Source organism: Penicillium expansum (assembly GCF_000769745.1).
Source record: "Penicillium expansum strain MD-8 chromosome Unknown contig192, whole genome shotgun sequence".
Classification (NCBI taxonomy): Eukaryota; Fungi; Ascomycota; class Eurotiomycetes; order Eurotiales; family Aspergillaceae; genus Penicillium; species Penicillium expansum.
The window spans coordinates 399,191-413,083 of NW_015971404.1; the positions used below are offsets into that span (position 1 = coordinate 399,191).

The window sequence follows — 13,893 nt, forward strand, 5'->3', positions numbered from 1 at the left end:
CAGTGTTGACCCATAGGAGTTGAAAGAAATGAGAGGTAGGTGAGTTATTAAATACTTCAAACCATCCCAAAAGATGGAAAATGACCAATCCAGGTCTCTAAAAGCAAGATATCCAAGACTTTGTTAAATTCTATAACTTTAAAAGGTTTATACCATTCTCCTTTAGTTATGTACAGCATTTATAGGTTTAATTCAGTGTCTTCCCGAGATCGCCGCAGCGTTCTAGATTGGAGAGAGCAGGGTAATAAGCCCCCACGCTTCCAAGAGACAATACCACGCTACCCTGCCAAGGCCTAAAGAAATCGCGCTCCCCGCCGGAATATTTAGCACGCTAGCTAATTTTGGACCGGGAAAAATACTTCGATAAGTGACATGAAACACTTGCGATGATCTTCTCGGGGACATCCCGAGACAATATTTTGTTGCCCTAACAAAGGTACTTTACAGTCCCAGGAACGCACATATTCCCTAGGCATAGCCCGGCTTAAGTGATAAACGATCATTGAACATGCTGTTCAAGCGTAGTTTAAATTGGGTACGGCCCGAACGGGATAACCGAGCCAACAATAGCGTTTGTCAGACTTACTGATAAGAGGTGCGTAGAACTACAACATACTAGGTACCTAGCGAAATCAGATTATTTTCTAATCACCCAAGGCTAGGCTCTTTTGAACCATGCTTTCATCAAATAATTCAACCTTGTAAGTACCCCTCGTCGGCCCCGCATCTTCAGGGCGCTCAAGCCCCTGCTAAACTTGAACTGCTCGGACGGAATATTTCGGCAAGGCTTGTCTGCTTCCAGTTCAATCATGTTGGAGTAATTGCGAGAGGAAAGGGAAAAATCCCGGTGGCACAAGCTTAATGCTACTAAGATGCGGGGTGCATTCAAAATAAGCCTCGTCAAGGCTCTCTCTCTCTCTATCCCGAGAGACGCAAGGCTTCTTGCTAGCATCATGGGTGGAACGAACCATTCTGTCTCACTCTGTCACACGACAAATATTGCATGATTCAATTAATTTGTATTAGCGCTATGAGTAGCGTTGTTTGAATCTACTGTTGATTGGTATGAGCCGGGGTTGTGAAGAATGCCATTCCCCTGCATTATCAAGTAAATAATGCGTCTTTACTATGATGATTGGAGGAGAATTACCTCCACTTTAGGAACCGCTGCGAAAAATCTAGAGAAGGGGTTCTTGATGGACTGAATAATATAAATATGAAGGCTGGACACTGCACGGCACAAGGCCCTACCTGTTTCTCTTCAGTGCCCATTGAAGCATCCCGTTCTTGGATTTAAAGGCGACAAGACCTGCTTGACCTACTATTCCAAAGGTGATCAAACATGTTCTCACGACGAAGCTTCGAACGCTTCTGCGCACTTGTCCTAAGTCTTGCTGCAACTGGCACACTTGTTGAAGCCGGGCCCTGTGATATCTACGCATCCGGCAACACGCCCTGCATTGCCGCGCATAGCACAACTCGCGCCCTGTACAACGCCTACACTGGCGCCCTCTACCAGGTCAAACGTGGCTCCGACGGTACCACGACCGATATCTCGCCGCTTTCCGCTGGTGGGGTTGCGAATGCCGCTGCCCAGGACACGTTCTGTTCAAGCACAACTTGCTTAATCACGATCATCTACGACCAGTCTGGCCGGGGTAATCATCTTAAACAAGCACCGCCCGGTGGCTTCAAAGGCCCTGAAGCTAATGGCTACGATAACCTGGCCAGCGCGGTTGGCGCACCGGTTACGCTGAATGGCAAGAAGGCCTACGGCGTCTTCATGTCACCTGGCACCGGCTACAGCAACAACGCCGCCAGTGGCACGGCTACAGGGGATGAAGCTGAGGGTATGTACGCAGTGCTCGACGGAACCCACTACAACGGTGCTTGTTGCTTCGACTACGGCAATGCCGAGGTCAGCAGTACTGATACGGGCAACGGTCACATGGAGGCCATCTACTATGGTGACAACACCGGCTGGGGCTCTGGCGCTGGGAGTGGTCCTTGGCTTATGGCTGACCTTGAGAACGGCCTGTTCTCCGGTCTTAGCTCAGGCAACAACGCCGGCGACCCGTCGTTGTCTTACCGTTTCTTCAATGCGATTGTCAAGGGAGGGCCGAACCTGTGGGCCCTCCGCGGTGGAAATGCTGCGTCCGGTTCCCTATCGACATACTACAGTGGTGCACGTCCAAGCGCATCTGGATACAACCCGATGAGCAAAGAGGGTGCCATCATCCTTGGTATCGGCGGCGACAACAGTAACGGCGCCCAAGGCACATTCTACGAGGGTGTAATGACCTCCGGCTACCCGACCGATGCCACCGAGAACTCCGTGCAAGCTAACATCGTAGCTGCCAAATATGCTACCGCGTCGCTGACTAGCGGGACGGCGCTTACCGTCGGTTCCTCGATCTCGCTGCGGGCTACTACATCCGGCTACACGACGCGCTACATCGCACACACCGGCGCAACGATAAATACTCAGGTTGTCTCTTCATCCAGCGCGACCGCCCTTAAGCAGCAGGCTAGCTGGACGGTTCGCGCCGGTCTTGCAAATAGCGCTTGCTTCTCGTTCGAGTCTGTCGATACCCCGGGAAGCTTCATCCGACACGCTGACTTCGCGCTCGTGCTTGCTGCCAACGATGGCTCGAAGTTGCTCTACGAGGATGCCACATTCTGTCCGCAGACCAGCCTCAATGGCCAGGGCAGCTCGATTCGATCCTGGAGCTATCCCACTCGCTACTTCCGCCACTACGAGAACACGCTCTACATTGCGAGCAATGGCGGTGTTCACACGTTCGACTCCGCTACTTCTTTCAATGATGATGTGAGCTGGGTGGTCAGCACCGGATTTGCATGAGATGTCTTGGATATTTCATAGGCAATGGGTAGAGATGTGGTGGAAGTGATATATGAAACGGAAACGGGCACTCTAAACTTCGACTTTTCACTCATCTTGAATTGTGCCCAATCTAGTAGTGATCAGGGTAAGCGCAAAATATAACATAAATTATATCTACTTCGATGAATAGTAAGCGAGCCTTTTTAAGTGGTGATCAATCTATTTTAAGGTAGTCATCATAGTAGTCCTAAAGTTTGTGCATCTCAAAACATGAAACTTTTACGCGGTGCTACCTTACTATATACTCCTAGGCGTTGAATCAAGGAGCTTTCTTTGAGTCGAGATCTTCTGCTAGTTGAAAATAGTCAGATCATGCCCAGAGGAATAAATATTGCAATCCCCTATTTTGCGGGTATGCTGTAGTCTAAACCGCCGAGGTCCACCGGTAATTACGCCGAAGCTTAAGCCCGGAACCCTTAGTGCCCAACCATAATCCTCCAAGACACTTTAACAAAGACCTAAAACACAGATCATTGTTCAAGGGGCAAATCAGCTCGATCAGCTCGGAGAGAAGCCACATCTATAGTATAGATTCTATACTATCGGCCCTACAGGAATCACCCTTCATCGTACCCTTGTTTCCTTCAACACGTCAAACAGAGCGAATTATCATGGAATCACAAGATAACGACGCTTCTACTGCTGCGTTACAAACCGAAATCAACCATTTTATGTCAATCCCATGGTGTCGCCCTCATCTCTGCGACCCAAACTTCCAGCCTATCGATAAACCCCGAGAAGCTACGTCAGTCAGACCACGGACACACGCTACTCGGCAAGACATGGTTCACTAAGGATACAATTCCACATTTGCTCACTTTGTATCGACCACCTTCTGCTGCAGAGGACTGGAGAGGCGAGCTCCGCAGGTTTCATACGTTAGGCACGGGGTTAAACGAACATCCGAATGTCTTCCACGGTGGGGCCATTGCCACCGTGTTAGATGGTGCATTGGGTGTTCTCATCAGGCATGCGATAAGGGGGGATCCAGCATATACAGTCGGCCTGAACATTACGTATAAGAAAGCCATCAAAACACCGGAGACGATTTTGGCACGTTCGTGGATTACAAAGACCGAGGGGAGGAAAATTTGGGGTCGTGCGCAGATTGAAAGCGGCACCGGCGAGATCTACGCGACTGCGGAAGGAATTTTTGTTAAAGGCGATTGCAAAGATATAGTGCTGAGATTTTCTAAGAACAAATGCCTAAGGGTTGAGTTCACTTCCAAAAGAAGATTTATTTAGAGAATAAATGTCCGTTTTGTAGATCACAGCTAACTGAAATCCACAACGGATTTATAACCAACCACTTAGTCTGTCTAAAGTATAATGGAGGATTAAATGACAGATTGGAATACATGATATTTTACTAGTAAACTCAATATATATAAATATATATTACACTGACAACCACATTAAAGCGCAAAGTTTACCTCGGCTACAATGAAAGACAATGTCTATATCTCTCTCCCAGCACCGAATATGTAGTCACTAAGGCTTTTTACCTCACCTACAAGTCATCTTAAGATTTCTAAACTTGGGACATTTAGCAAATGCCCCAGACTAGACGATGCCGAAGGGCCGTGGAGAAGCAATTTCCCCGCACGGAGATAACTGCGGGCTTCAACTTCAAGATCCACAGTGACGAAATGCCTGTCTCGGTGATTTTACGGACTTTATCAACAGGTGTAGTCGACGTTCATCAGCTTCACTTCTCGGTGATTTTGCGGGCTCCAATCAATGACTATGATCAGGAAACCACCAAATACTCTCGGGTATTCAATCAAAGGCCGCGGTTGATATAATCAAACAGCTATATAAACCCATCGATCGTTGTTCAACCTATTAATATATCTCGAAGAGCTCTTACCATTATCTTCATTAGAAACATGGCTACCCAATCTCGAGTTCCTGCAACTGCAGAGTCTGGAACTTTCACCCGGCTTGGAAAATTGCCGAATACCTACACTTCCGATACCAGTCTGCAACGAATGCTAGGATGTAAGTCCAGCGCACCGACCACCTTTTATTAAATTTAACCTGATAACAATAGGGTACCTTCCTGCAGAGACACTTAAATCGGTTGAACCCCACCTAGCTCAATTTGGCGAGGAGGCTGTTTCGCCCCAAGTCCTTGGATGGAACATCGACGCAGAGACCAACCTGCCCTATGTGAAGAAATACAATGTCTGGGGCCAGAGATATGGGTATGACAAGCTGGTTACGGCTGAAGGGTGGAAGCAGCTGGGAAAGTGGGGGGCTAAGAATGGGTTAGTCGTTCGTTTATTTCTTGATGTGTACTTGATACTGACAAGGATGTTTTAGAGTTGTGTCGCTAGGATACGACCACACATATGGTGATCATAGGCGCACTGTTCAATATGCTGCGTATGTTACGGTTCACTATATGTTGTTTCATGAACGTGAATACTAACGACCGGATCCAAAGAGTGTACTTATTCGTCCCCTCGTCGTCCATGTACAGATGTCCGATGAGTATGTCAGATGGAGCGGCGTTTGTGTTGTCACAGCGCCTGAAGGATCTGCCAAGTGACCATATTTTGCACACTGTATTTCGGAAACTGACCTCCAGAGGAGAGGACTACTGGACATCTGGTCAATGGATGACGGAAAGAGCAGGCGGGAGCGACGTCCAAAACACAGAAACATGGGCTACCTATGCACCCTTGCCCCAATCATCGAAAACATCCGAAGTCATTGCCGAGGGAGACTACCTAATCAATGGATTCAAGTTCTTTTCCTCCGCGACAGACGCCAATGTCGCTTTTCTCTTAGCCAAGACAGATTCTGGCAAACTCAGCACATTCATCGCGCCATTACGGAAGACGGTCATCGGAGCTGATGGGAAGCCAGAAGAAGTGTCCAACGGCGTGCGCATCCACCGCCTGAAGAACAAGCTTGGCACCAAAGAACTACCCACAGCTGAGCTGGAACTGAAGGGCATGCGCGCTCACCTTGTCGGTGAGATCGACCAGGGCATTCAGACTATTGCCCCATTGTTGAACACCACCCGCATCCAGACCCTTCTTGGAACATTAGCAACCTGGCGCCGAGCTATTAGCATCACGAAGAATTTTGCCAAGTCACGGACTACTGTTGGCGAGCCATTATGGTTGATTCCGATGCACCTGCGCCTCCTTGCGGATGTGGAAGTCAAGCACCGCGGCGCTATAAATCTTGCCTTTTTCACAATTGCAGTGATGGGTTTGATTGAAAATCCATCCAGCTCCGCGCGACTTCCACACATGCCCAAGGATCTTGCCGAAGCAAAGGTCGTCTTCCGAGTCCTAACCGCTACATGCAAGGGTGTTGTTAGTAAGATGTCGATGGTGGGTGTTCAAGAATGCCAGGAAGCCATGGGCGGAGTCGGATATATTGATGAACCGGACGAGCCTGAGTTCAACATTTCACGCCTCCTCCGAGCCGCAGCCGTCTATCCCATCTGGGAGGGTACCACAAATGTCCTGGCTAGTGAACTCGTTCGTTTCCTGATGAAAAGAGATACCCTGTCTGTTCTGTCAGGGTGGCTCAATCGTGTTTTGTCTTTGATCCGCACACCTGCTCTTGCAGCTGCGTTGAAGCATGCTCTGGCTGCTTTCCTTTCTCGCGTAACAACTTCCCGTCCACAGGCTGAGTTGCTGGCCGATGCCCGGAGAATTATGTTTACGTTCGCCTGGATTCTTTCTGGGGCTCTCATGACTTTGGATGCGGAGCGCGATGGGGATGAGGTTGCGATGGAAATCGCTCGCAGATGGATTCTGTTGGGTGAGGGTGGTGTCGGCGAGTTCGTCTACCGGGATATTGTCAAGCCATACCAGGCTTTCGATTCAACTTCGGAAAGTGATGAGCATACACGATTGGATTGTAAGATCGCTTGGGGTGTTGAATTGCCCAAGGTGGTATTTGGCCATCGGTCTTTGAGCGAGTCCGCGAAACTGTAAATTAAACCAGTTTCATTAAATGCTTGGATTGAACACCGGAGCAGGTAAGTTAGATTGTCCAACATATTGTATATACGCTTTCAATTTTTCTTTGGCCGGTCAATATCTAGCTAGAGCCTTGCCGCAATTGCCTACCGCTCACTGCAAGTGCATATCATAAAACCGTCTCATCCGCTTCCACATATCAATAACATGTTTCCTCTCAGTAATAAAATGTCCTTCTCGAGGATAAGTCACCATATCGACGGCCAGATCATTGTGGATACACGCCCGGTAAAAGGCAATAGCCTGTGACAAGGGCACACGCACATCGTTCTCACCATGAACAATCAAGACGGGTGTCTTCACATTACGCATATGCCATAATGGGCTTCCCCATCGTCCAGTCGTATCCCGTAACCATTTCTTCGATGATTTCAAATCCGTGCCATCAGGTACTGCATTCACATCCACATCCCATGGCGCGCCGCCAGTCAAATCAATATCAAGCCAGTATGCATCGCTCGTCATCGTCATAACGTCCCAATCCACGATTCCCGCGCCACATACGGCTGCTCGGAATTGAAAATCGTCGCGGGTGACTGCAAGATAGGATAAAAACCCGCCGTTCGGCCAACCACCTATCGCCACGCGCGAAGAGTCCACGAGACCCTTGTCAATGCAGTTTCGAAGAATGTCGATACAATCTGTGTAGTCAAATTTTCCCATCCCTCCACGAGAATATGCGGCGTGCTTTTCGCCTCTTCCACTTCCGCCACGGTAGTTTGGACAGAGAACGGCGTATCCAGCTGAGACCAGGGGCGGAACCTCGAGACAGTGACAGACAGAAAAGCCGATATTCACACGCCAGTATGGCCCTCCGTGCGGGAGGAGAACGGTAGGGAGGGGTCCATCCTCTGCTTTATACTTGGAAGGAACGTATATCACGCCGTCGAGCGAGTAACCGTCTGACGCGGTCGCCGAGATAGAGAAAGTCTTGGATATCTCAAGGGCGGCAATGGAAGAATTGTGATCTGATAATTTGACTATACCTTCAGACTCAGTGACAGAGAAGACTTCCTCTGGATTCGACCCGTCACCTTTGGTGATCGCAATGACGGTATTCTTTGCTGTCCTGGAGACATCGAATGAGGCTATATCATACTCCCCACGATGGATGAGGGTATGATTGCCACCATCGATTGAGAGAATCTCATCATGAAGATTATTCTGAACATGATACGCGAGAGAAGATTGATTCTTCTGAATACTGTCGCAACAACTCTCTTCCGATTCCTGCTCTGTATATGAGCCATTTTGATAATCAAGCTGGTACAGTGAAAGGGAAGTCGCCCAATGCTTTGGATTGACACCTGCAATGAAGTAGATGCCAGAGTTTCCCCATGCAACCTGGTAAATTGGACCGGGGAATTTCGTGACAACGCTCGACTTTATGCCGAAGAGAGATACAATGCATATTTTGGCACCATAGAACCCAGCAGAGTTCACGTCCGGGTCTTTATGCTCGATGTAGATAATTTGTTTCGAGTCAGGACTCCAAGAGAAGTCATGCACATGTTTATCGCCGGAGACAATTGTCTGGACCTGTCTTGTCGCTATATGAGCAACTTTGAGACGGTGGTGTTCTAAGTTCTCTCCCCAGACAGTGGCATCGTCTTGTTCTTCCTCCTTGCGGACCTGTTCGGTTGTCTTCTCGTCTGCACTGGTAAATGCAATATACGCGCCGTCGGGACTCCATTCAAATGCGGTAATGGGTTTCTCATCATCGACAGGTGTAATGGGGTATGCTTCACCTCCATTTACTGACATCACATATACAGTTGAGCCTTTGCCCGGGTGGCCCCGATCAGATTTGAATGCAAGAGAAGTTCCATCTGGAGACCACTGTGGCAGTTCATCGTTGCACAAGCCGGAGGTGAATTGACGAGTACTTTTTTCTTTGCCAACCTCCGCTATCCAGATTGACGAGGTGGCATTTTCGTCCTTCTTGCTGAAAGGTCGTAATTTGTAGGCAATCCTGGTGGCGTCAGGAGAAATGCAAAGGTCGGAGGGGACCTGGAGGTCGGCCAGAGCTTCCAGGCTCAAGTTGACCTTGTGGTCTGGGTTGGTTACCATTGTGAATGCTGAATTGTCAATGGATGTGAGAGATTTAAGAAGCTATAGGCAATAGACGAAAGGTAATAGGTAAAAGGTGAGTCATATTTATATCCTTGCCCTTTCTCCGGAGTCCGGTAGCCCCGATACTCATGTGCCTATTCTCTAATGCGACTAGAAGACCCAATTACATCGATCCATTCCATGCCTTGTTTATCACTATTAAGTGGGTTTTTTGACTGGTTTCATCATATTTTCATATAACTCTCACAAGACTATTCGGCGCCATATGCGGCTTCTGTCCTCAACGACATAGGACCTTAATATTTGATTTATCTGGTTAAAAATTATACCAGGGAGGTCATGCTTAATATGACATTGTAATGCTCTTTTTAGGTGTTATTTATAGTTAAATGATTGGCTATGTAAAAAGTACCACAAGGAATGGGAATATAATGAGAGAGACTAGCCTTGAGCTACCTCTAAAGCCTGGGCCAAAAACTACCAAGGCAAGATGCATACAAACCTTGTTCATTTGGTCTCCACTAGCTATTCAGCTAGCTTCTTTGTTTGTAGAGAGTCATGCCATTCTTCTCACCTCTTTTGTCAAAAGTCCTTTTCCCATAAGAAAAACAACACTACACCCAGGATATCTACGCCATGCCATCTGCCCCGCATATGGGCAATTCCCAAACCCCAACCCCAACGTCACCATGGTTTAGTGGAAGCTGAGGTATTCTTGATTGATGCCTGAAGATGACTATCGCGTTAATCCCAATGATACCCTGGAATAGTTACTTAGTTTCTGCTTAGGGTCGCTGTTCAATATTAAATGTGCTCTTCGCTGTACTTATGTAGTGTATGGTTCGTCGTTGCCTATTTGATCTAGAGGGGCGTGGCCATGGACCTTCCAAAAGTACTATGTACTATGTAAACATGCAGGGGTAGAAATCTACTAATGCAAAATTACCTGGCAGCCTAACAGCCTCGAAATCTGACAGCCTGGCGAGCTTTGCATGCTCCCCTTCGGCTGATACGGATGCCCTTAACTGCATGCTTCAAATTTTTTTTATCTTTATGCGTAATTGATACATAGATTACTCGAAAGCTCTGCTGTTGGAAGAAGTATCGAGTTGGAGAGTTGGGGAAAGAGCTACATATATTGATAGAAGAAACTTGCAAATATATTGTTTGACTATTTATGTAGGTTTCCTGAACCAGTCATATTTGAGAAAACCAATTAATCATTTGTAGAAGCTAGTTCTTTTATTTCTGTAGCTAAATATTTAGTATGATGTACAAGATAGATGTAGATGTCGTGGGCAATATAGAGTGAATCGTTCGTCCCGCCACCGCCTCTGATTGGCCCAAATCCAACCTCAAACTGCGACAAGAGAACTACCCTCAGTTTTCAATCAACACCCCAACAACTCACACAAAGCCAAATAATATTATCCACCCAGTCTTGCGTTGCACTTCAAATCCGAAAAAGGGAACGACCCCCCCATATCCACGCCAACTCACAAGACCGATCGACCAAGCCCCTCTTACTCCGCACGCCGCGCACGCCGCACACGCTTATCGTGCCCCCTGGGTCCAATACCTCTACGAGCGACACCCCACACTACGAAAAGGGGTCACCCTGAATAGTCTCATCCTATCGCATTCCGCACACCAGCGCCGCAACCATGGCGGGCGACGAGTATTCCATCGGCGGCGGCAAGCTCAAGTTGAAGGGGAGTAAAGTCAGTGGAGGACGGATAGAAAAGAAAAAGAAGAAGAGCACGAAGAAAAAGGAGGGAGAAGTGACACAGCCAAAGCCGGAATCAACGCCGGATACGGAGCGGCCAGAAAATGCAAAGGATGAGGGTGTGCGGTCTGAGGAAGACAGAGAGAAGGAGTGGGATGCGCCTGGGAAAACGGAGGCCGAAAAGAGAGCAGAGGAGATCCGGCGGAAACGGGTATGTTCTTTCTTTCCTTGCTTTTGTTTTTATGTCAGGCTCGGGCTGTTTCTACTTCGGCTTTGTTGTACAGAAAAACTGACTTTTCGGGACAGTTGCATGAGCGGCTCCAGCGCGAAGGTGTCAAAACCCATAAGGAGCGTGTGGAGGAGTTGAATAAGTATCTCAGTCGACTGAGTGAACATCACGATATGTATGTCTTACTATTTATGCTTTTATTCCATTTCTTTGGGTTGAAGGACTATGTGCTGACTTGTTACCTAGGCCGAAGATCGGACCGGGCTAAGTGGGTTCTACGGTGTATCAAATGTGTTTCAATGCGATCCCCCAATTTTAGTTCAAGAATACTATATCTGTACTTGTACTCATTACGTACGTTCTGTCCAACTGTAGTAATGGCTGTCAAGAATCCGCCATGTTTCAAATATGATGCATGAGCTACCCAAGGTACTCTACCAGAAACTCCAGCAGTATATATATCCAATAAGAAGGGGCTCAAGATTTCGAAGATATGTATAGTTCATGGCTAAAGTGACCCAGAAGAGCTCTATTTAGCAGTCCCCGAAAAGAGAAGAGAGCGTGCCCAAAATGCGAGACAGCAGCAGTAGCAGCAACAATAGATAAGTGATAAATATCAGAAGATCAAAAAGAAAGATGTCAACACCAAGAACAACGCCATGCAAATGAAGACCGTAAAGAGTCAACCCAAATAAGCCGTAGCCAAAAACCGAATTCCGATCTAGATATAGATCACACAAACAACCAGACAAAGGAAAGACGAAACCCAATCCCCAGAAATCAGAGAAGAGGAGACGAGTAAAACGAAACACCGCGCTAAATCCAAGATCACCGCAGAGGGACGCAAGAAAGGGAAGAATCGGGTCGAACCGAATCGAAGCCAAGCCTAGCAGGGGAGCAGGGGATGGCACCTGATCGGCCGAGGCAGGCAGATAAGATAGGGGTGAGGAGGCGAGATGGCTCTAGCCTACATCGACTAGACCAGGCCATCCTCAGGGGAATGGCGCCATCCACCCCCTCCCTTTGTTCAGCCTAGAGAAAAGCGAAGGAAACTGCTCTTCCTCATTCTGATTGTAGTTCCCTTTCTCATACGCCCTTGACAACGACCGTCCGTTCGCTGTTCAGCTTATCGGCGTTGCGGGCGTGTGATTCTTTCTTGCAGTCTTCCAGTCCGGTGCAGGAGTGGGCTTCTAGCATGCGGTGCTTGGAGCAGAAGTGGCCGGTGCAGAAGCTGCAGTCACCGACGATGCGTTGGGCGGCTTCCTTGCACTCCTTGAAGTTGCAACGGGGCTTGCGGGGAGGCATTGTGGTTTCGGTTGTTGGGTTGTTGAGTTGTGGAGGGGGGCGGTTAAGAGAGGGGGTGATATAGAGGTACTTCTGCGGAAGAGATAGAGAGAGATAGGGAGTAGAAGTAGTTGGTGAGGAGAGGGTTTGAGATAAGCGCCGCTCAAGTGCGGAGGCGGGGGAGACAAGTTGAAGATAGGAGGAAAGTAGTAAAGGGGGGAGGAAGGGAAATAGGGCCAGCACGACCAGCCTATATATAGGGTAATCGGAAGACACGGGAGAAAGCCAAAGAAACAGACTTCTAACCAGAGACGGGGCTGACTCAGTGAGGCGACAGTGACGGAATCAAGAAGTGGAGTTCCCAAAGTTATGCTGTTGGGGCTAGGCAATTTGGGACGTCTTGGTGGATTTTAGTGGATTTTTAAGTGATTTTTAGTGATTTAAATCGAATTATTAGAATTAATTGGATCTTATATTGGATATTAGATTATTATACAACATTCGACCTAGTGAGGTGATTTTAAAGAAACTATACCCTTGGAAGGCGAATAGGACCCCCTATCCTTTTACTGGACCGATATACTCTATGTAGTTAAAGATTTTACAAAGATTTTAAGAGTTTTTTTTTTTTCCTTTCTTTCTTCATGTTTCTTTCAAATTTTTCTTTTTCTCGTTTGACTTTACCGGATTCTTCTGCATACCCACGCGGACGTATCACCCAAACTCCTGGTCTCGGGCCCAATGATCGGAATGTTGAATTGCCCGTGCATTCAAGGGCGCACTTTCACGTGATGATTCAGGAGTCAGGTGTACATCGCTCAACTCTCAACTCTCAACTAGCTAACTTACTAACTAACTACGGAGTAACTAACCTCCTAATTATTATGTACTAACTAGAGTTGAATTAGACTTGGAAGAGGACCCAAATCTCGGTCACCCGTTTTTACCGCGCCACCAAGGTGGCAAGATGTTCGTCCGGACTTCTCCCACTGCGGTACTCCAGGGACTTATCTTTACTATATCGTACGGAATACAGACTACATAGTGCCCAATGATACGACTCAATCCAATGCAAAGGGGAGGGAAAAAAAGCTCATGCAAGTATGCAAGTGGACGAAAGGAGCTATGACCTCTGCAGCGAGTGAACTGTCTACGATACAAATCGACAAGTCGCCTGAACTAAACCCGCCTAGGCACGACGGATGATCCGCGTGGAGCTATTGCATCGGTAAGAGCATATGCAGGACTGCATACATAGCACTCCGTACCGCAGTACAGGACTAGGTGTGCTGCCTTCTGTATACATTTCCCGGGTTAGGCCTTAAGTGAGGGTCGATCCCGCTACCCAATTTCACCGTCTCTCTCCACATATCCCCACCATCACCCTATGCAGCAGGATACTACTCCGTATCTGCTCACGGATCCCTCGTAGACACACGCTAAACGGTACAAATCAGAATCCTACCACGTTGGCACGCTCTATACGGGCTACGTGTTCGTGGTCAATTTTAAATAGCGACTAGCGTGGATTGGTTTCGTGATATGTCCACTGGTAAAGTTTGAGGACGGGGAGAGACAATGACAGAAAAAAAAAAAGAAAGGAAAATGTAAATGTGAATAAAAACCCGTGGACGCCGGCGCAGACACCGATGATGCGCTCAAACCCCCT

At 47.8% G+C, this 13,893-nt stretch overlaps 5 protein-coding genes across 5 annotated transcripts; 3 read left to right on the forward strand and 2 right to left on the reverse strand.

The window, feature by feature from the left end:
• Nucleotides 1–1,342: 1,342 nt before the first annotated feature.
• Nucleotides 1,343–2,863, forward strand: PEX2_061310 (alpha-L-arabinofuranosidase B; the record flags this gene model as incomplete). Its single annotated transcript, XM_016743402.1, has 1 exon — nt 1,343–2,863. One exon carries the CDS (start codon nt 1,343–1,345, stop codon nt 2,861–2,863), a length of 1,521 nt encoding a protein of 506 aa, XP_016596125.1.
• Nucleotides 2,864–4,794: 1,931 nt separating this feature from the next.
• Nucleotides 4,795–6,867, forward strand: PEX2_061320 (Acyl-CoA dehydrogenase/oxidase; the record flags this gene model as incomplete). Its single annotated transcript, XM_016743403.1, has 4 exons — nt 4,795–4,906; nt 4,959–5,175; nt 5,231–5,293; nt 5,355–6,867. The coding sequence occupies 4 exons, from the start codon at nt 4,795–4,797 to the stop codon at nt 6,865–6,867; spliced, it is 1,905 nt and encodes a 634-aa protein (XP_016596126.1).
• Nucleotides 6,868–7,005: 138 nt separating this feature from the next.
• PEX2_061330 (S9 family peptidase) lies at nt 7,006–8,982 on the reverse strand (the record flags this gene model as incomplete). The annotated part of the gene is made up of 1 exon (XM_016743404.1): nt 7,006–8,982. The coding sequence occupies one exon, from the start codon at nt 8,980–8,982 to the stop codon at nt 7,006–7,008; it is 1,977 nt and encodes a 658-aa protein (XP_016596127.1).
• A 1,667-nt stretch (nt 8,983–10,649) lies between these two features.
• PEX2_061340 (DUF1754 domain-containing protein) lies at nt 10,650–11,208 on the forward strand (the record flags this gene model as incomplete). Its single annotated transcript, XM_016743405.1, has 3 exons — nt 10,650–10,922; nt 11,018–11,115; nt 11,187–11,208. The coding sequence occupies 3 exons, from the start codon at nt 10,650–10,652 to the stop codon at nt 11,206–11,208; spliced, it is 393 nt and encodes a 130-aa protein (XP_016596128.1).
• An 818-nt stretch (nt 11,209–12,026) lies between these two features.
• On the reverse strand, nt 12,027–12,245 carry PEX2_061350 (Zinc finger, AN1-type; the record flags this gene model as incomplete). Its single annotated transcript, XM_016743406.1, has 1 exon — nt 12,027–12,245. The coding sequence occupies one exon, from the start codon at nt 12,243–12,245 to the stop codon at nt 12,027–12,029; it is 219 nt and encodes a 72-aa protein (XP_016596129.1).
• Between the last annotated feature and the right edge of the window lie 1,648 nt (nt 12,246–13,893).